Raw genomic sequence first — 19536 nt, 5'->3', positions numbered from 1 at the left:
AACCTGCGCCTTGAAAAGCAGCTGTTGAGCTTTGCATCTTCCTTGGTGGCGACGGGCATGCCCTTGGCGCATCTCATCCAGCTGCTTCCTAGAGCATTGCGCCGCTGCAGCGTTCTGGACATATTTGAATGCCTGGGAAACTGTCCAAAGCCCATTAAATCCTCAATCTCTCTCTCCTCCCTCCCCCCCCAACCTTTTCTCTCTGAATATTTGAAGTCTGGGATTAACAGTGTCTGTCACATGTCAGTGTCCTTGGTAATGCAGCCGTCCAGAGCACCGGCTGACAGCTCAAGAGCAGGGCTTCCAGGCTGCCTCGGCCGCACTTGACCCCGCGGTGGTTTTGAACCTGCCTTGCTGGTCCTTTTCTGCGCCCTGACTCTAGGGGGGAGGCTTTTCCCCCCCCTCTGCCTTTTGCTGCCTCCCCTTTCCGCTCCACATTCCCCAGCTGCTATGTGGCTCTTCTGTTGCTGAGATGTCCTCAGTTGGGTGAGATGTCATGCAAGGGCATCCACTGCGGACCATTTTTCTATCGGATGCTCAGGAGTCACAATGGAAAGTAGTTGATTGTCAGGAAAGAGAAAAGGACCTAGCAATACCGTGAAAGGCAGTGTGGTATAATGGTTAGAGTGTTGGGCTAGGAGCTGGGAGATCAGGGTTCAAATCCCAACTCACTGGGGGTGACCTTGAGGGCCAGTCGCAGCCTTTCAGCCTAACCAACCTCATGGGGTTGTTTTGCGGATTAAATGGGAAGAGAACCACACACCCCCTTGAGCTTGTTGGCGGGGAAAAGGTGGGATATAATTTCCATAAATAACACGTCTTTTTTAGCATTCCTGACATCGATTCTGCTTCTATCGCCCTTTGCCAACCTGATACCCTCCAGTTCTATGATCATTGACAATGATGTAGAGTGGGTTGAGCTCTGTTGGAGCAGAGTGTACCTGTTCCGAAACTCCACCTTAAATGTGCTTTGGGATCTCGTAGGTTCCAATATAAAATATGAGTGGAAATGGACCAAGAGGAGTTTGAAAGGATTTGTTTGAAAGGTAATATAGGTGATCCGGGGGTCTTCCGAGGCCTCCCCTCTGTCTCCTGTGAAAGGTGCAAAATATGTTCATTTATGGGAGAATGGCGGGAGAACGGGCATTTTTTTACCATGTCAATCATTAGATCGTCAACTCGTACCTCTGTTTGCTTGAAGAAGACGCATCCTTAAAGGGGCAGAAAATGATGGATTTTGTGCCCTTTCTTATTGGGGGGTCAGTTATCTCTGAAGCCAGGATGTCAGCTTTTAGGTTCCCAGAGTCACAAGTGATTTCGAGGTTACAGGGGGACTGTTTCCCACAATGCAACACGAGCAAGACAAGTCCGTTCTCATGAACCAGAGAAAAAAGTCAGGTCACTACACCATGCTGAGGACAGGGGGAAACCAGTCTTTAAAAATGTAGCAGCAGCAGCTGTTATACTAGGAACATGGCCTCATCTGTGGTGGCACCCTTGCAAGTGAAATGCTCTCCTGCAGAGAGGCCTGTCTGAAACCTTACCTGGGTGCTACTTGGGTGCCACGTGAAGATAATTTTAGCCTATTACTCCTTTTAATCTAAGCAGTTTTGTCGCCATGAGATATTTACAGGGTTTTTTTTAAGATTCTTTTAATCTATACTAGTGTTTTCATTGTTCCTGGGACACCCTGAGAATGTATTTGAAGGGTGGGATATAAATCCCTGTATTTAATTAGTTGTATGGGAGGAGATGACTGGTACAACAATGACAGATAGCTTTCCTTCAAGCCTTCCTCCTCTAGTTCTTATTTCAGTTCTAGTTCCTAACAGGCACACACAAAAAACTAATAGCAAATTAAGCCTCTCTGTTTATCGCCTTGTTTCTTTGATCCTTTTGGATACGCAGATTACGATATGCATCTTTACAGATTAAAATTTGCAACTCAAGTGTGTGCCTACTTTCTTGGAAGAAAGTATCACTTACTCTCTGGTAGGGCTGCAGATCCATGCTTATGCCTTGAAAAAAAGGTAAAGGACCCTTGACAGTTAAGTCCAGTTGGGAATGACTCTGGGATTACAGTGCTCATCTCGTTTTACTGGCCGAGGGAGCCAACGTTTGTCCGCAGACAGTTTTTCCAGGTCATGTGGCCAGCATGACTAAGCCGCTTCTGGCGAACCAGAGCAGAGCACGGAAACGCCATTTGCCTTCCCGCCCTAGCGGTACCTATTTATCTACTTGCACTTTGACGTGCTTTCGTACTGCTAGGTTGGCAGGAGCAGGGACCGAGCAACGGGAGCTCACCCCGTCGCGGGGATTCAAACCGCCGACCTTCTGATCGGCAAGCCCTAGTCTGAGTAAAACAAAAACGTGTTGGTCAGCCAAATGCAGCCAAAACCAAACTTTAGTCGTGTGTGAGATGAATCCCACATGTAGATTGTTGTGTGCGACAAACCCTCCATGCGTGTAAAATTGCTGCATAAACACGCAGCAATTTATATGCATAATTGCTACTTAATTTCCCTCGAGGATAACTCTGGCGGAGGGGATTTGTCATGCTCGGGATCTGTCTGCTTATTTAAGGTACTTATATCCCACCTTTTATGGTATAAGCCTCACAAGGCAGCTTATAGCAAGTAATAAATACAATGTTTATCGAACACTCAAAACAAATGGATGAATTAAAAACTAAAATAAGAAAGTAGCATAAAACCATCAGTCAATCCCTCGTGACGTTTAAAAAACAGGTTTTTAAATGCACATGCCACACAACTTGCATGAGAGTCATGTGTGAGACATGTCAGCATGTTGTATGACGCTGGCCTCCTCAATCGTGTAGAGACCAATAGGGGAGAGACATGTTTTGTTGCAGCTGGGGCAGATGAAGGTGTCCAGTTGTTCTGATGCAGATGCACTTTGGTGTTTCTTTTCTCTGTGGTCATTCCAGTGGTCATGCCTCCTCAGGTCACTGCTATGGATGCACGACCTGCCTGTCTCCAGGCACTGCAGTCTTCTGACGTTCTTAAGTTACATTAAAAGCAAATATGACAAACCTAGACTGCATCTTAAAAAACATCACCTTGCCAACAAAGGTCCGTATAGTTAAAGCTATGGTTTTCCCAGTAGTGATATATGGAAGTGAAAGATGGACCATAAAGAAGGCTGATGGCCGAAGAATTGATGCTTTTGAATTCTGGTGCTGGAGGAGACTCTTGAGAGTCCCATGGACTGCAAGAAGATCCAACCTCTCCATTCTGAAGGAAATCAGCCCTGAGTGCTCACTGGAAGGACAGATCCTGAAGCTGAGGCTCCAAGACTTTGGCCACCTCATGAGAAGAGAAGACTCCCTGGAAAAGACCCTGATGTTGGGAAAGATGGAGGGCACAAGGAGAAGGGGACGACAGAGGACGAGGTGGTTGGACAGTGGACAGTGTTCTTGAAGCTACCAGCATGAGTTTGACCAAACTGCGGGAGGCAGTGGAAGACTGGCGTGCTCTGGTCCAGGGGGTCACAAAGAGTCGGACACGACTAAACAACAACAACAACAACAACAACAAAAGAGAATATATGAATATATAAATCTGGCTAGACTCACAGCATTTATAAGGGGACAATCGGACCAGAAATTAGTAAAAATGGGGATGTGCTAAAGAGTATATGAAAAAACATTGTTCTGGAGTAAGCATATGGATATGTAATGAATGATGCTTTGCAGGGTTAAAGAGAAAGAAAAATGGTGTAAAAAGTATAAATCTAATCTACATTAGACACAACAATTTAGAAAGAGTAAAATTTTTGAGGTCTTAGAACAAAGGAAGGAAGTCAATATGTGTATATGTATGTAATGACTAGATTAGAAGGAAGATATGGTTTTATTTAAGGGATGTGGGTGGCACTGTGGGTTAAACCACAGAGCCTAGGATTTGCCGATCAGAAGGTTGGTGGTTCGAATCCCCACGACGGGGTGAGCTCCCGTTGCTTGGTCCCTGCTCCTGCCAACCTAGCAGTTTGAAAGCACGTCAAAGTGCAAGTAGATAAATAGGTTCCAGCGGGAAGGGAAACGGCGTTTCCGTGCGCTGCTCTGGTTCGCCAGAAGCAGCTTCGGCATGCTGCCCACATGACCCAAAAGCTGTACGCCGGCTCCCTCGGCCAATAAAGCGAGATGAGTGCCGCAACCCCAGAGTCGGCCACAACTGGACCTAATGGTCAGGGGTCCCTTTACCTTTACTTATGGCTTTATTTGTAGATGTGTGCTTTTCTGTGTTTTTTTGTTTTCTTTCTTTTGTGTTCTGTTTTTCCTTCTTGTTTGTATAGTTTTATTTTGGATTCAATGTTTGTAATTTTTGTTGTAATTTTGCATTGAAAATAAAATTTATATATATATAAAAAACGGGGGGACATAGGATCCTTGTCACGAACAGATGGTCAGGTCCAAAGATTCCCCTTTTGTCCAGTGACAGACAGACCACGTTCCCAGTCCCTGGGGGGTGCTATCTGCCCATCCTCTGGTGCCTTCCACAACAAGCCTCACTGAAGACTGTCTCAGACTCCATTCAAGCCTTCCATTGAGCGAGTCAGGCTTACCACCCCCAAGTCACACCGACTAAGGAGCCTTGACTTATGGTGGCAGGCGGGAAAATGATCCCGGCTGACTCCTGTCTTGCCGGAGGCATCCAGACCCTCTTTCGGAGAAGGCCGTTTGGCAGGCCCCCTTGGTGTCTTGGAGCTGTGGGGCTGACAAGCTCCTGCAGCCCTCTTTAGAGCTGATGTATGGGGCGAAAGTGCTGGAATAAGGTTTTTCTCCTGGCCCTCGGTGGCTAATGGAGTCGACCGGGAGCGTTTTATGGATCCGATATAAAAGCCATCCGTTTGGGTGACAGGTTTACTAGGTCAGGAGGGAGCTTTATAGCCCCTGTACCTCTTGCTTAATCCTTCTCCTTTCACAGTCATCATCTCTCCCCTTTCACAAAGGCAGGAATCCCTTTCGGTGCAGAAGGGGCGCAGGAAACAAGGCTCTCTTTCCCTCTCCTCCTCCTCCTCCTCCCCTCTCTCTCTGCTTCACAAAGTGCAGAGTGAAACAAGGCAGCTCGCTCTCCCAAGAGGCAGTGAAGGCCACCAAACTGGATGGCTTTAAAAGAGGAGGAGACAAATTCATGAAGGAGGAGAGGGCGATTGATCGATGGCTTCGGCCTCGGTCCAATATACCTGAAGGAGCGTCTCCATCCCCATTGTTCTACCCGGACACTGAGGTCCAGCGCCAAGGGCCTTCTGTTGTTGTTGTTGTTTTTTTAAAAAAATTAATTAACCGGCCAATCAAATCAAATTAAATCACATCACATAAATTCCGAATTACAAAGCCGAATTTTAAATTTTGTTGGGGGGACCCATATGTCAAGATCCGAAGGGGGATTCTGATCATCTTGCTACTGCGTTAATGTCCAAATCAGTCCAAATCAGTCCAAACAGAGTTCATAATTCTATCCAGTCTTATCTTGCTGTTTCCACATCACATAAACACCAGTAATAATAATCCTGTGTGAATTTTTCCGTTCTTCCAGTCCTCAAATCGAGATGGTTTCCATATATCATCGCCTTCATAGATAACATCGCTCTTTCCATCATTAATTACAGAACTGTCGCTCTTAAGTCCCTCTGAGGAGTTTCACCCAAAATACAAAAACAGCTCTATTTCTCTATTTCTCCTCCCAGACTTATGTCCTCCGACAGAACTTCCCAATATGGCGACGGCATTTTTAACTGCGTCATTCCAAAGCCCTTATACATTCCACGCTCTTCTTAAAACATGCTTTGGTTCGAAAGTTTATCTCCACACAGCCTTAAATCCACAGCTTAAGTCCTTAAAACGACATTTCTGACTTGCGCCGAGGGCCTTCTGGCAGTTCCCTCACTGTGAGAAGCCAAGTCACAGGGAACCAGGCAGAGGCCCTGTGGAACACCCTCCCACCAGATGTCAAAGAGAAAACAACTACCAGACTTTAGAAGACATCTGAAGGCAGCTCTGTTTAGGGAAGCTTTTAATGTTTGATGCATTACTGTATTTTAATATTTTGTTGGAGGCCGCCCAGAGTGGCTGGGGAGGCCCGGCCAGATGGGTGGGGTATAAATAATATATTATTATTATTATTATTATTATTATTATTACTACTACTACTACTACTACTACAACCTGGAACCTTCCTTACACCGAGAAAGAGGGAGAGAGAGGGAGAGACTGTTTGTATGTACAATGGTACCTCGGGTTACAGATGCTTCAGGTTACAGACTCCGCTAACCCAGAAATAGTACCTCGGGTTAAGAACTTTGCTTCAGGATGAGAACAGAAATCAGATGGCGGTGTTGCTGCGGCAGCAGGAGGCCCCATTAGCTAAAGTGCTACTTCAGGTTAACAACAATTTCAGGTTAAGAACGCAACTCCAGAACAAATTACAGTGGTGCCTCGCAAGACGAAATTAATTCGTTCTGCGAGTTTTTTCGTCTTGCGAATTTTTCGTCTTGCGAAGCACAGTTTCCCATAGGAATGCATTGAAAATCAATTTATGTGTTCCTATGGTCAAAAAAAGTCCAAACAAAGCCAAATTTGGTACAAAAAGAGTTTATTAAGTGCTCTTTAAAGTCACACATACTGTAAAGAGCATTTCAAAAATTGAAGGAACAATAATTTAAGTTTCTAAACATGACAGAAAAGCATTTAAAAATCACCAAAGTGTACTATACATACATTTTCTAAGACTCTGGGGGACAACTCGAAGAAGGTTCCTCTTCCACTCTTTGCTTCTTGCTGAAGAACCTGTCCCTGGTCTGCTGCTTCATCCGCCTTTTCAGCACCTCCCTGAAAGACGACATGACCCTCGTATCAAAAGTGTTCGCAAGGTCACGTGTCAGGTCCTTGTCAGGGTGGTGCCTCTGTGCAAAAGCCTGCACATCTTTCCACTTCTGGCAAATGTCCCTCAGCTCTTTGGAGGACAGCCGTTCCTCAGTTGCTTCCTCCTCTTCCAGCGAGGCCTGCTCCTGCGCAGCCTCTGCCTGCAGTTCGACCAGCTCCTGGGTGGTCAGCTCGTGGTCGTGCTCCTCCTTCTTCTCTTGCCAGCCTCTGCAGCAGCAGTCTTCTTGGGCCCCATGGCAGCACAGCTCCTACCTTCGCAAACCCAAAAAAAAATAAAAAAATCAGTGCTTCACATCCAAAAAATTCAAAAGCACCAAACCTCCCAGAAAACACACAAGCTTCCAGATTCTTGCAAACCCCTTCTCAACAATTCCCTGACCCCCCCCCCCAGCCACCCACCACACAGAAATCCAAACCCAGAAATTTTTTTTTTAACAACAGCAGAGTGCCCCAATGGTCACAAAAAATCATAAAAATGCAGAAAAAAACACACAAGCTTCCAGATTCTTGAAAACCCCTCCCCAACACCAAGTCCTTGAATTCCAAACACCCCAACCCAAAATCCAAAAACCCCCAAAAAAGTTTTAAAAGTTTAACTTACCAAATGGCTGCAAAAGAAGTTTTGGAAAAGCTTCAAAAATCACCAAAGTCTTCAAAAACCTCAAAAAAGGCTACCACACCGCGTGCTATGAGTTGCTCCTCGAAGTCAAGTCGCAACTGCACCTCTTCAAGCAATGCACCCTGGGTATTAACGGTTTTACGAAAAAGGAAACAAACTTGCAAGACGTTTTCGTCTTGCGAAGCAAGCCCATAGGGAAATTCGTCTTGTGAAGCAACTCAAAAAACGAAAAACTCTTTCGTCTTGCGAGTTTTTCGTCTTCCGAGGCATTCATCTTGCGTAAGTTCTTAACCTGAGGTACCACTGTATTATGTGATGCTGGACTGTGCAAGCATAGGATTGGGTTCCTAGTGGCTTTGGTGGGTAGCTAAAAGTTCCCAGGCAAGAGGCATTCAAATTTATATGCATATGTGCAAATTTACAAAGAATCGGTAGAATTTACATTTCACGGCGTGCAAACACATTGATTCCCCCTCCAAATCACACTAGATACATTTCCCGAATCATTTGCACCGCTTCCCAGATCACGCAGAATCAGTTCAATTTATTTAACCATTACTCCCAATTAATTCCTCACGCGGACGATCTGGATCCTGCTCCGCAATCAATTTCTCTTCATTTGCCCCCCGTTTGTGGATATTGCATCATTACCCCTCCCCCTAATTAAATTAAAGTCACAACAAATCGGGTGCTCCCTGAGACTGAGCAAGTGGTGGAGGGGTTTTGTTTTATTATTATTTTACTCTGAGACAAGGTGGCCGGTGGTGGCCTTTCTTCTTTGATAATAAAAATAACTTAAAGCAGAGGGCAAGCCAGGCCACCACCATTGCTTTTCCCATGCACTTGCGGTTTTAGCGCTGCATAGCACGCGACAACGACAGCTCAGCAGTGCACTTGCCTTTGCTGAAGAGTTTAAAAGAAGAAGAAGAAGAGGTGTTTTCACCGCACAGCTGAGGTGCGCTGCTAGCGATTGGCTCACACAGAGAGAGAGAGTCACTGGCAACAGGATTTAGGCAAGAGACCCAAAAGACCCAGGGCATAGATTCCAAGGAAGCTGCCATGTTGTTTGTTTGGTTGGTTGCATTTATATATCACCTTGCTGTGGGTTAAACCACAGAGCCTGGGGCTTGCTGAGCAGAAGGTCGGAGGTTCGAATCCCCGCGACGGAGTGAGCTCCCGTTGCTCGGTCCCAGCTCCTGCCCACCTAGCAGTTCGAAAGCACATCAAGGTGCAAGTAGATAAATAGGTACCACTCTGGTGGGAAGGTAAATAGCGTTTCCGTGTGCTGCTCTGGTTCGCCAGAAGCGGCTTAGTCATGCTGGCCACATGACCCGGAAGCTGTACGCCGGCTCCCTTGGCCAGTAAAGCGAGATGAGCGCCGCAACCCCAGAGTCGGCCACGACTGGACCTAATGGTCAGGCGTACCTTTACCTTTACCTTTATCTTCCAAGGTGGTCATTCTCCTCCTCCCCATCTCATCCTCACAACAACCCTGTGAGGTAGGACAGGCTGAGAGATGGTAACTGGACCAAGGTCACCCAGTGAGCTTCATTGCTGAGTGCGGATTTGAACCCTGCATCACACTCAATATTGTCTACACTGACCGGCAGTGGAAATTCAGGATTTCTGGCAGGAGTCCTACCTGGAGGCATCATCAGCGATTGAATCTGGGGCCTTTTGCTTGCAAGACTCATTGTCTACCACTAAGCCATGGCGCCCAGCCCTCCTTTAATAACACCCTTGCACCAAGTCCTTGCTCATGCACACCTCTCCTTTTCGTAGCTAGACAAGTTTAGTGTCAACTGAATAATTCAAGAGCTGCTGTTTGCCAGGAGCTCCTTGGCTGTCCAGAAAGGAGAGCCAGAATGGAAATTCTAGCTGGGATTGCCCCGCGGAGAGGGAATGAGGACTCTGTTGGCCACAACACCCCATTGGGTTGAGTGACCTTGGGTCAAGCTTTAAAAAGCCTCTCTTGTATAGCTATGAGAGGACAGACTGGAGAGGAATGGAATACGGTGGGACCTCGGGTTAAGAACTTAATTCGTTCCAGAGGTCCGTTCTTAACATGAAACTGTTCTTAACCTGAAGCACCATGGGGCCTCCCGCTGCCGCCGTGCTGCCGCCACCGTCACACGATTTCTGTTCTCATCCTGAAGCAAAGTTCTTAACCCAAGGTACTATTTCTGGATTAGTGGTGTCTGTAACCTGAAGCGTCTGTAACCCGAGGTACCACCATACAGTGGATGCTCAGGTTGCGAACGTGATCCATGTGGGGTGTACGTGCGCAACCCACAGCATTCGCAACCTGTATCTGCGCACGCGCGGGTTGCGATTAAGCGCTTCCGCGCATGTGCAAAGCGTGATTTAGCGCTTCCGCGCATGCGCAACCGCCAAAACCTGGATGTAACCCATTCCGGTACTTCCAGGTTTCGATGGTCCGTAACCCGAAAAAACACAACCTGAAGCGGCTGTAACCCGAGGTATGACTGTAAAGTCCTTCTTAAACTATGGAACTCTATTGTTAGACTATGGAACTCCCTTCTGGGTGGCTTTAAAAGAGGATTAGATAAATTCATGGAGGAGGAGAGGACTACTGATGTCTACTAGCCAGGATGCCTATGCTCTACCACCACAGTTGGAGGCAGGAGTGCCAACCTGGCCCTGCGACTGTGGGTACCCGGGGCCATGGGTGCCATGCAGTGTGCACGGCCCTGGGACCAAATATTTGTGGGTGCCTGGCCCCTTCATGGGGAATGTTGTGTGTGCTTTGGCCCCAGGGAGTTGGCACCTATGGTTGGAGACAGTGATGCTTCTGAATGCCAGCTGATGGAAACCACAACAGGGGAGAGTTGCTCTTGTGCTCGGATCCTGCTCGGATCCTCCTTTCCCAAAGGCAGCTGGACAGAATGCTGGACTCAATGAGCAATTGGCCTCATCCAGCAGACCCTTCTTATGTTCTTAGTTCATGTACAGCCTTGGTGTTTTATGGCAAGAATTGGGGAGTCAGGGGTCCTGCTAAACTGGTGAAGCAACATGGAGCAGTCAGCTCTCTCCGGCAGAAAAACTGTTAAGAAGATGAGGCTATCAGGAAGAAAAAAAAACTTGAATCCATTCCAAACATGCCCTGGAACAAAATCTCCCCCAGTGCTCTCATTTGGAAATGTACCTTAGCTCAATCAAAACATGGTTTAATATTCACAGGACGAAAATAGTTCCTTGCTGGAGCATAAATAGAAAGTTCAACCTGTTTGAAAATGCCCCCCTCCCCCTTCATATGTGCTGCAATCCACGCTTCGCTGAAGTCAAGAGCAAAACCCACACTGATTTTTAATTACAGTTTTCTGACGGCTTTTGTTTGTCTGTCCGTCCTCCCCCCGTCCTGCAGTCTGAAATGTTCCATTGTGTGTCCATCATGACAATTTAGAAAATCTGCCCACCCCGCACGCTTCTCCACCCCAGTCCTTCCTCTTTTCTCTTATGCTGGCATAGAATTCCGATTAATTTATTGGAGAGAGAGAGAGAGAGAGAGAGAGAGAGAGAGAGAGAGAGAGAGAGAGTCTTCTAGTGGCACCTTAAAAACTTTCAAAGTTATTATGGGATGTGCCTTTGTGGATTACAGCCTGCTTCATCAAAAGCGTTCAGTGCTGTCCTGCAGTACAAATATCTGTCTCTGGGTGGGGCAGAGGATGATAAACCATGAGGTCGGGGGGGGGGGGATGCCAAAAAGTACAGACAATTACAGCATCCCTGAAATCATACATATAAGTACTTGCAAGCCGGGATAATAATAATAATAATAATAATAATAATAATAATAATAATAATAATTTATTATTTGTACCCCGCCCATCTGGCTGGGTTTCCCCAGCCACTCTGGGCGGCTTCCATAGAAACAAAAAATACAGTAAAATATCACAGATTAAAAGCTTCCCTAAACAGGGCTGCCTTAAGATGCCTTCTAAATGTCAGGTAGTTATTTATCGCTTTGACATCTGATGGGAGGGCGTTCCACAGGGCGGGCGCCACTACCGAGAAGGCCCTCTGCCTGGTTCCCTGTAGCTTTGCTTCTCGCAATGAGGGAACCGCCAGAAGGCCCTCGGCGCTGGACCTCAGCGTCCGGGCAGAACGATGGGGGTGGAGACGCTCCTTCAGGTATACTGAAGGATAGGAATCCTTCAGGTATACTGAAGGATAGGATAGAATTTAATGCATCTGGTGAAGTGGACTGCAGTCCCTGAAGTCTTATGCCATTATCATAGAATCGTAGAGTTGGAAGGGATCAACAAGGGCTGTCTGATCCAACCCCCTGCAATGCAGGAATCTCAACTAGATCATACATGACAGTTGGCCATCTAACCTCTGCTTAAGAATCACAACCTCCCAAGATCGTCCTTTCCACTGTTAAACAGCTCTTACTCTGAGAAATTTCTTCCTGGTGTTTAGTTAGAATCTCCTTTCTTGTCACTTGAATCTGTTGATTTGGGTCCTACCCTGCAGAGCAGGAGAGAACAAGCTTTCTCCATCCTCCACATGATGATCCTTTTGATAGCTGAAGATGGCTATCATATCTCCTCTCAGTCTCCTCTTTTTCTAGGCTAAACATACTCAATTCCTCAAGCAATCCTCCTCATAAAGCTTGGTTTTCCAGACCCTTGATCATCTTAGTTGCCCTCCTCTGCCTATGTTCCAGCTTGTCAACATCCTTTCTAATATGTGATGCCCACTTCTGTGGGTGCAGCCTAGAATAGCATTAGCTTTTTTTGCTGCTGCACCATAGTGCTCCCCCAAAGACCTTAGAGCTCAGGCAGATTTGTATGAGAGGTTTGGGATAATATGGTCCTTCGGATCCCTCTCCCTGCACTGCACTGGGCTCCAGGATCAGGTATAAATCTCACTTCTCTTTTTCTTTTTGTGGGAGAATGCCATTTAGAATGTTGTTGTTGTTTAGTCGTTTAGTCGTGTCTGACTCTTTGAGACCCCCTGGACCAGAGCACACCAGGCCCTCCTGTCTTCCACTTTCTCCTGCAGTTGGGTCAAACTCATGCTGGTAGCTTCGAGAACACTGTCCCACCATCTCGTCCTCTGTCGTCCCCTTCTCCTTGTGCCCTCCATCTTTCCCAACATCAGGGTCTTTTCCAGGGAGTCTTCTCTTCTCATGAGGTGGCCAAAGGATTGGAGCCTCAGCTTCAGGATCTGTCCTTCCAGTGAGCACTCAGTGCTGATTTCCTTCAGAATGGACAGGTTTGAGCTTCTTGCTCCAGCACCATAATTCAAAAGCATCCATTCTTCGGCGATCAGCCTTCTTTATGGTCCAGCTATCACTTCCATTAGAATAGCCTGGGCCTAACCCGTACATACGTGAAATGGTCTTCGCCCCATCAGCTGTCACGGCACCCCAAACAGTGACTTGCAACATGCAGATGAAGCAATATGTTGCTTGCAGAGAGAGTGTTGCTGAACTGGCCTGGAATCTTTAGCACTGTGATGACGACGACAGAATATTTGCACTTGACTCTGTGGAACCTTTTCGGGTTCGGTGAACCTTTCAGAAAGATGGGGTGCAGGGAAAGCGTGGCAGCAGAGGTGCGGTGGAAGCAGGGACGAGTGTGTCAGTATTTGCAATAAGCACCTAAAAGAAAAGCCTTTTTTGGGTAGCAGCAGAACTACGTCTCCCCCAAACACCTACACGAAGTGCAGATTGACGGGCAGATGGTCGACACAGTCGTCGGCAGCAGGAGCCAAGGATCCTGTCGTCATCCGGCCCTGCGAGGAGTACAGTGCTACAGCTCCATGTGGCTCTGGGAGACCAGCTGTTCCTGCCTCCTTCTCTGGCACATTTGATCAGTGCAATGAGCTGTCTATAAAATCTCCTCACCATCACAGCACCCATTTGATGGGCGTTTCACTAGAAGTCGGGTGAAGGTTGGTTCTGGAACTTGCAGACCTAGAGGGAGGGAGACAAACGTTCCACAGACGTCCTTCCCTCTCCATGTAAACTAATTTTCTGCCTACAGCTGGCCTGAGGGAGGATCTACCTGCAACAGGTATGAGTGCCCCCTGGAGGACAGGAGACAACAGTGCAAAGGAAGTGCAGGATGACCAACAGACACAAGCCTGCTCTGTTGGTAACAAGTTATCGGAGCTGCCTCTTTTCCCACCACCTGGCATGGCTCTTGGGCTTTTAAAGATGGCGGACTCTCCTTCACTGGAGGTTTGTAAACAGAGGCCGGATGGTCACCTGGGAGGGAACCTTTAGTCACGATTCCTGCATCGCAGGGGGTTGGGCTAGATGACCTTTGGGGACATTTTCCAACTATGATTTTATGATTCTAAAAGTGAAAGGGATGGTGAAAAAAACACTCCTGCTTGTTGATTTTCTTAAGGAGAAACGGAAACTGTCTCCCTGGCTTTCTGCCACCCCCTTGTCGCCCCTGTTGAAGCATCCTTTACCTAGGTTGTGTTGCGGCAGTGGGAAGTGGTGGCAGTTTGGGGTGAGATCTTGCGAGATTTGGGGGCGAGCTCATGAGATCTCACTGGAAATCATAGGAGCAAACTCCTAGGAGCCAAAGTTCCTTCATGCCCCCCCCCAAAACCCACAAGGTTTACTCACATCAAAAGTCTTGGTAGGATGCATATACATATACAGTGATGAAAATCAGGCAGGCAATAATCCCAAAACGTTACAAATATCCATAGTCCAGTTCAAAATGGCACTTGCTCTCTGGAGGAGAACAAAGATACTGTCTTCACCCATCGCAAATAGGAAAAAGTGTGTGAGTTGCAGGTAGGAATTAACCCATTGTACAGTGGAACCTCTGGTTAAGTACTTAATTCGTTCCAGAGGTCCGTACTTAACCTGAAACTGTTCTTAACCTGAAGCACCACTTTAGCTAATGGGGCCTCCTGCTGCTGCCACGCCGCCGGAGCACGATTTCTGTTCTCATCCTCAAGCAAAGTTCTTAACCTGAAGCACTATTTCTGGGTTAGCGGAGTCTGTAACCTGAAGCGTATGTAACCTGAAGCGTATGTAACCCGAGGTATCACTCTATTTCCCACCACCACCAGGTTTGGAAGTATGACGTCATAGAGTCCCCTCCACGCGGGTTCTGAGACAGCAGGCTACCTTTGTCCCGGTTTCCAATTGTCTAGCAATCGTGCCTTTGTGATTTTGTCTGCAAATCCTCCCACAGGGAGTTCGAGTCGGTGTCAGCAGTACGGAGCCAGACAAATCAGTGTCCTGTCTCATCATAAGGCACCTCTGTTGGTGCTACTTCTTGTGGGAATGTTCAGGGATGCAGGAGAGGATATACTGATTATAGCCTTTCCAACTTGTGTTAACAAGTTCACAATTTAGCAGAGTAACATTCCCCTTTTTAAACTCACAGCGGATGCGTTTCTCAGGCTCGCTAAAGCCTCTATAATAACTGTTCTGGTATTTCCCCCTTTTTCCCTCATAAAAGATAAGACACGACACAGTCTTCTATAAAAGTATAAAAAGGTTTACTCACACATCATTCTGTTCACAATCGGATCCCAGAAGGCAGACTTAGCTTAGAAAAGTAACATACACCTGGAAACTATCTCATAAGGAGACAGAGAGCATCTTTGGCTAAGCAGATGTTGCTTCTTTGATGCATGTAGTCAAAGAGAGAGAGATGGCTGCCCTGCCCTGTGCTTTTGTCGTTACCTGCACAGGTGAGGCCACGCCCACCTCTAGTCACATGCAGAGGAAGTCTGTCCCAGCCCAGAAGGAAACAGGAAGTTTTCCTGCTGGCTGGACAAACATTCCTCCCCATGTGTAAACATGTTCACTCTAGGAATGTTGTACTTGACTGCTCTTGTGTTTCACATCCCACACTTCTCTCTCCCCCCAGAGCCCACCCAATCATCCAGCTCAACCAGGATGCAGCTTCAGTACCTGAGAAGGCCTCGACTCACATTAACCCTTTGTTCCCTGGGCACTTCGCATTCCTCTTCTCTTCCTAGTAAACTCCTAGGGCAGGGACCTGGTCTACTCGCTGATGAGATTCACATAGTGGTGCTGTGTGAACAACTGTGCAATAATTATCCCCAGTATAAATTGTTGCTATCTTGTGAGGGCTTTGTGTGACCGTGGAATGGCAGGATTTGCATTTACTCATTTATTTGAACCAAGCTGAGCAGAAGCATGATCCCAACCACTTAAAAGCGAAGCTGGAGGTTCTCAGACAGCCTGGTAGAGCACAAGTGAGGAATTATTATTATTATTATTATTATTATTATTATTATTATTATTTTATTTATACCCCGCCCATCTGGCTGAGCCTCCCCAGCCACTCTGGGCGGCTTCCAATCAAGTGCTAAAAACAATACAGCATTAAATATTAAAAACTTCCCTAAACAGGGCTGCCTTCAGATGTCTTTTAAAGATAGGATAGCTGCTTATTTCCTTCACATCTGAAGGGAGGGCGTTCCACAGGGTGGGTGCCACCACCGAGAAGGCCCTGTGCCTGGTTCCCTGTAACCTCACTTCTCACTATGAGGGAACCGCCAGAAGGCCCTCGGCGCTGGATCTCAGTGTCCGGGCAGAACGATGGGGGTGGAGACGCTCCTTCAGATATACTGGGCCGAGGCTGTTTAGGGCTTTAAAGGTCAGCACCAACACTTTGAATTGTGCTCGGAAACGTACTGGGAGCCAATGCAGATCTCTCAGGACCGGTGTTATGTGGTCTCGGTGGCCACTCCCAGTCACCAGTCTAGCTGCCGCATTCTGGATTAATTGCAGTTTCCGGGTCAACTTCAAAGGTAGCCCCACGTAGAGCGCATTGCAGTAGTCCTGAGACCCTCCCGTCCTTGCTGGACTACAATGTCAATCATCCCTGACCATTGTCCCATGTTGACTGCAGGGGCTGATGGGAGCTGGAGTCCAATGACACCTGAGTGTTACAGGTCACCCACCTTTGCAGCAGACTTTCAAGAAGGATTCCAACTAGACTGATCAGAGCTTCTTGCTCAGATTGAGCAACCAAACAGTAGTGGCGGAGGAAACCTCTCTGGTGCCTGGGGCGAGGCGCTGAGGGGCAGGGTGAACCCCCTAGCGGCGCATGTGCAATGCCCATACAGATGGCGCATGCACGGTGCCCGAATGATGATGCTCAAGCGGCAGCCTGATCAGACAATGCATGTGCGGCAGCCTGTATCGGTGCCGCACACCCTCGGTTGCTCTACAGCTGGGGGGGCAGTGGGCCATCTTGTCACCCCCCCAGGTGGCACCTGGGGTGGACCACCCCCCACCCACCTTCATACGCCCCTGCCAAGCAGGAGCCAGCAAGTTATATGAGGCCAAATGCAACCATATTGGCTTAGTGCGATTACCTGATCCTTGCTGGGATGGAAACCACACTACACTTTCCTTTTTTTTTTTTTTTATAAGATATTTATTAAGATTTTCAAAATATTACAAAATAAAAATAAAAAAGAAGAAAATACAAAATAAATGGTTAAAAACAACTCATTCTTTCCATTACTTATTTTTCATTAGCTTGTTTCCCGGACCTCCTCACGCCTCCCTTTTTTGTATTCCAGTTCGGTTTGTTGGTTCAGCAAATCCTTACCCTCTTTGTTTATCCTAGTCTTTAATCTTAAAATATTGTACACACTACACTTTCCAGCCAGCCGCAGTGGTGGCGCTCTGTGGCCCTGGACATCAGGCCCTCTAGAGGTGCAAGGAATAAGACTCCTGATCCCATTGCAATAATTCGCAGTTTGGTCCCCTCCAGGCTTGCGGTTCTCCGGTCTTCACCTGCTGTCTTCCGCATGCCCCCTCTCTCTTCTGCGCAGGTACCTGCGGACCCTGTACCTGGGTCTCCAGAGCCGCTGGCAGTCGGAGCATCGCCGGCGGCACTTCTACTGGAGGATGATGTTTGAAAGCGCCGACATCAGCATGCTGAGGCTCCTGGAGACCTTCCTCAAGAGCGCCCCACAGCTGGTGCTGCAGCTCAGCATCATGGTGCAGCAGAACAGAATTGATCCATTGCAGGGTGAGTGGAGCCTGCGGAGAAGCCCCCTCAAAGCCCATCAAAGTCCTCACCCAACTGGGGGTGATTTAAGTTGAATGCACCTAAGTACAGGGATGCCTGTGCAGCTGATTTGGAGGCCTTTTACTACAAGCCCACTTCTCCAAAAGATGGGTTGCTGATTTTTTTGCGATAAGGAAATTGTTAAATGCGCTAGGAAAGTGTGGGATGACGTTGGCTTTGTTGCAACCTCATCTAACCTCCCTAAAAACAAATCATAACAAACGCCCCGTGGGCAACTTATCTGTTGCTCCCGTCAATAAATTCTCGACCAGATTATGGGAGGAGGATTTGATTCAGTAACTGGGGAGCACAGCATCACTTTTTCCTTTCCCTAACTATCATAGGAGAGATGCAGGTGGCGCTGTGGGTTAAACCACAGAGCCTAGGAATTGCCAATCAGAAGGTCGGCGGTTCGAATCCCCGCAACGGGGTGAGCTCCCGTTACTCGGTCCTAGCTCTTGCCAACCTAGCAGTTCAAAAGCACGTCAAAGTGCAAGTAGATAAATAGGTACTGCTCTGGCGGGAAGGTAAACGGTGTTTCCGTGCGCTGCTCTGATTCACCAGAAGCGGCTTCATCATGCTGGCCACATGACCCAGAAGCTGTACGCCGGCTCCCTTGGCCAATAAAGCGAGATGAGCGCCACAACCCCAGAGTTGGCCACGATTGGACCTAATGGTCAGCGGTCCCTTTACCTTTTAACTATCATAGGAACTGAGCATGCTGAGGCTTATTTCTGAGCAAACATGGCTAGAATTCCACTCTTCCCCAGAGCCCTTTGCACAAATCCAGCTATCATTTTTGGGCAGGTGATGCATGAATGTAACAACATTTGCACCTCAGATTGATATTAACAGTCAAATCAATGCTGCGATTATTCCATTTCACCCCAAGTATTTCCATATTTTTTAAAAAGAAAGAGAGAGGTAAAAAAAGGTTATATTTTCCACACCTTCAAAATTTTCAGAAATGTTGTATCTCTTCCTGTCCCTCAATCCTTTACCCTGTAGTACTCACTTTCTTCACCTTGCTGCTGCTTCCTGGTGTACCCCTGCAATTTTACCTCTTTCTTTCCATTTTCAGGCTGTTGCCTTCTTTCTTTTCTCTCTCTGTCTTCCTCGCATCCTCTACTCATACTTCCTGTTTCCACAGTAAAAATGACAATGCTGGGCCAGAGCATAGAATAAAAGAAATGTAGGATTGGAAGGGGTCCCCCAAAGGCCATCTAGTCCAACCCCTGCAATGCAGGAATCTCAGCTGGAGCATCCATGACAGATGGCCATCCAACCTCTGCTTAAAAACCTCCAAGGAAGGAGAGTCCACTAATAATTATAATTATAATAATAAATTTTATTTATACCACGCCCTCCCCAGCCAAGACCGGGCTCAGGGCGGCTAACACCAGGTATAAAAGCAATTGATTAAAATACAACTTAAAAACAAGAGTAAGTACAACATTAAAATGGAGCCTCATTTCAGTAGAAACTCAAATCAAAAACTTTTTGGGGATGAAAACGTCAAGTCTTCACCAAGGCCAACTGGTGACTGGTCCTACATGGGCCAGAAAAAAGCCAGGGAAGTCCCCAATTAGGAGTTTCATCACAGAAGGAGAAAGGAAAAAGGAAAGAGGGGGAAGGGATCAAGTTGATTCCAAGCCAAAAGCCAGGTGGAACAACTCTGTTTTACAGGCCCTGCGGAAATAAATCAGATCCCACAGGGCCCTGGTCTCATGAGACAGAGCGTTCCACCAGGCTGGGGCCAGTGTTGGAAAGGCCCTGCTCTGGTTGAGGCTAATCTGACTTCCTTAGGGCCCAGGACCTCTAGGGTATTGCTATTTATGGACCTTAAGGTCCTCCGCGGGGCATAGGGGGAGAGGCGGTCCCGTAAGTCTCCGAGGGAGACTGTACCACTGTAGAACAGCTCTTACACTCAGAAAGTTCTTCTTGATGTGTAATCA

General features: G+C 47.3%; 1 protein-coding gene and 1 long non-coding RNA gene across 4 annotated transcripts in view; one reads left to right on the top strand and one right to left on the bottom strand.

Annotated features, from left to right (window-relative positions):
- Positions 1 to 19536, top strand: part of XKR7 (XK related 7) — a 54444-nt gene that overhangs the window by 30811 nt on the left and 4097 nt on the right. The window contains exons 1-2 of one of the 3 annotated variants that reach the window (XM_081011491.1): positions 9065 to 9697; positions 17343 to 17542. In XM_081011491.1, coding sequence (XP_080867617.1) covers positions 17419 to 17542 — 124 coding nt within the window. In that variant the 5' untranslated portion in view covers positions 9065 to 9697; positions 17343 to 17418. Of the gene's footprint in view, positions 1 to 9064; positions 9698 to 15685; positions 15750 to 17342; positions 17543 to 19536 lie in introns of those variants that run through there. The other 2 variants (XM_081011490.1, XM_081011489.1) reach the window with 2 other exon arrangements.
- Positions 7139 to 19536, bottom strand: part of LOC308480269 — a 182441-nt gene continuing 170043 nt past the window's right edge. The window contains exons 2-3 of the long non-coding RNA XR_013987978.1: positions 7304 to 7740; positions 7139 to 7223 (exon numbers count right to left, since the gene is read on the bottom strand). This is a non-coding gene — a long non-coding RNA (uncharacterized lncRNA). The remainder of the gene's footprint in view (positions 7224 to 7303; positions 7741 to 19536) is intronic.

This window comes from Podarcis pityusensis, assembly GCF_964106645.2.
Source record: "Podarcis pityusensis genome assembly, chromosome: 6".
Classification (NCBI taxonomy): Eukaryota; Metazoa; Chordata; class Lepidosauria; order Squamata; family Lacertidae; genus Podarcis; species Podarcis pityusensis.
This window is presented reverse-complemented; position numbering and strand designations above follow the sequence as displayed.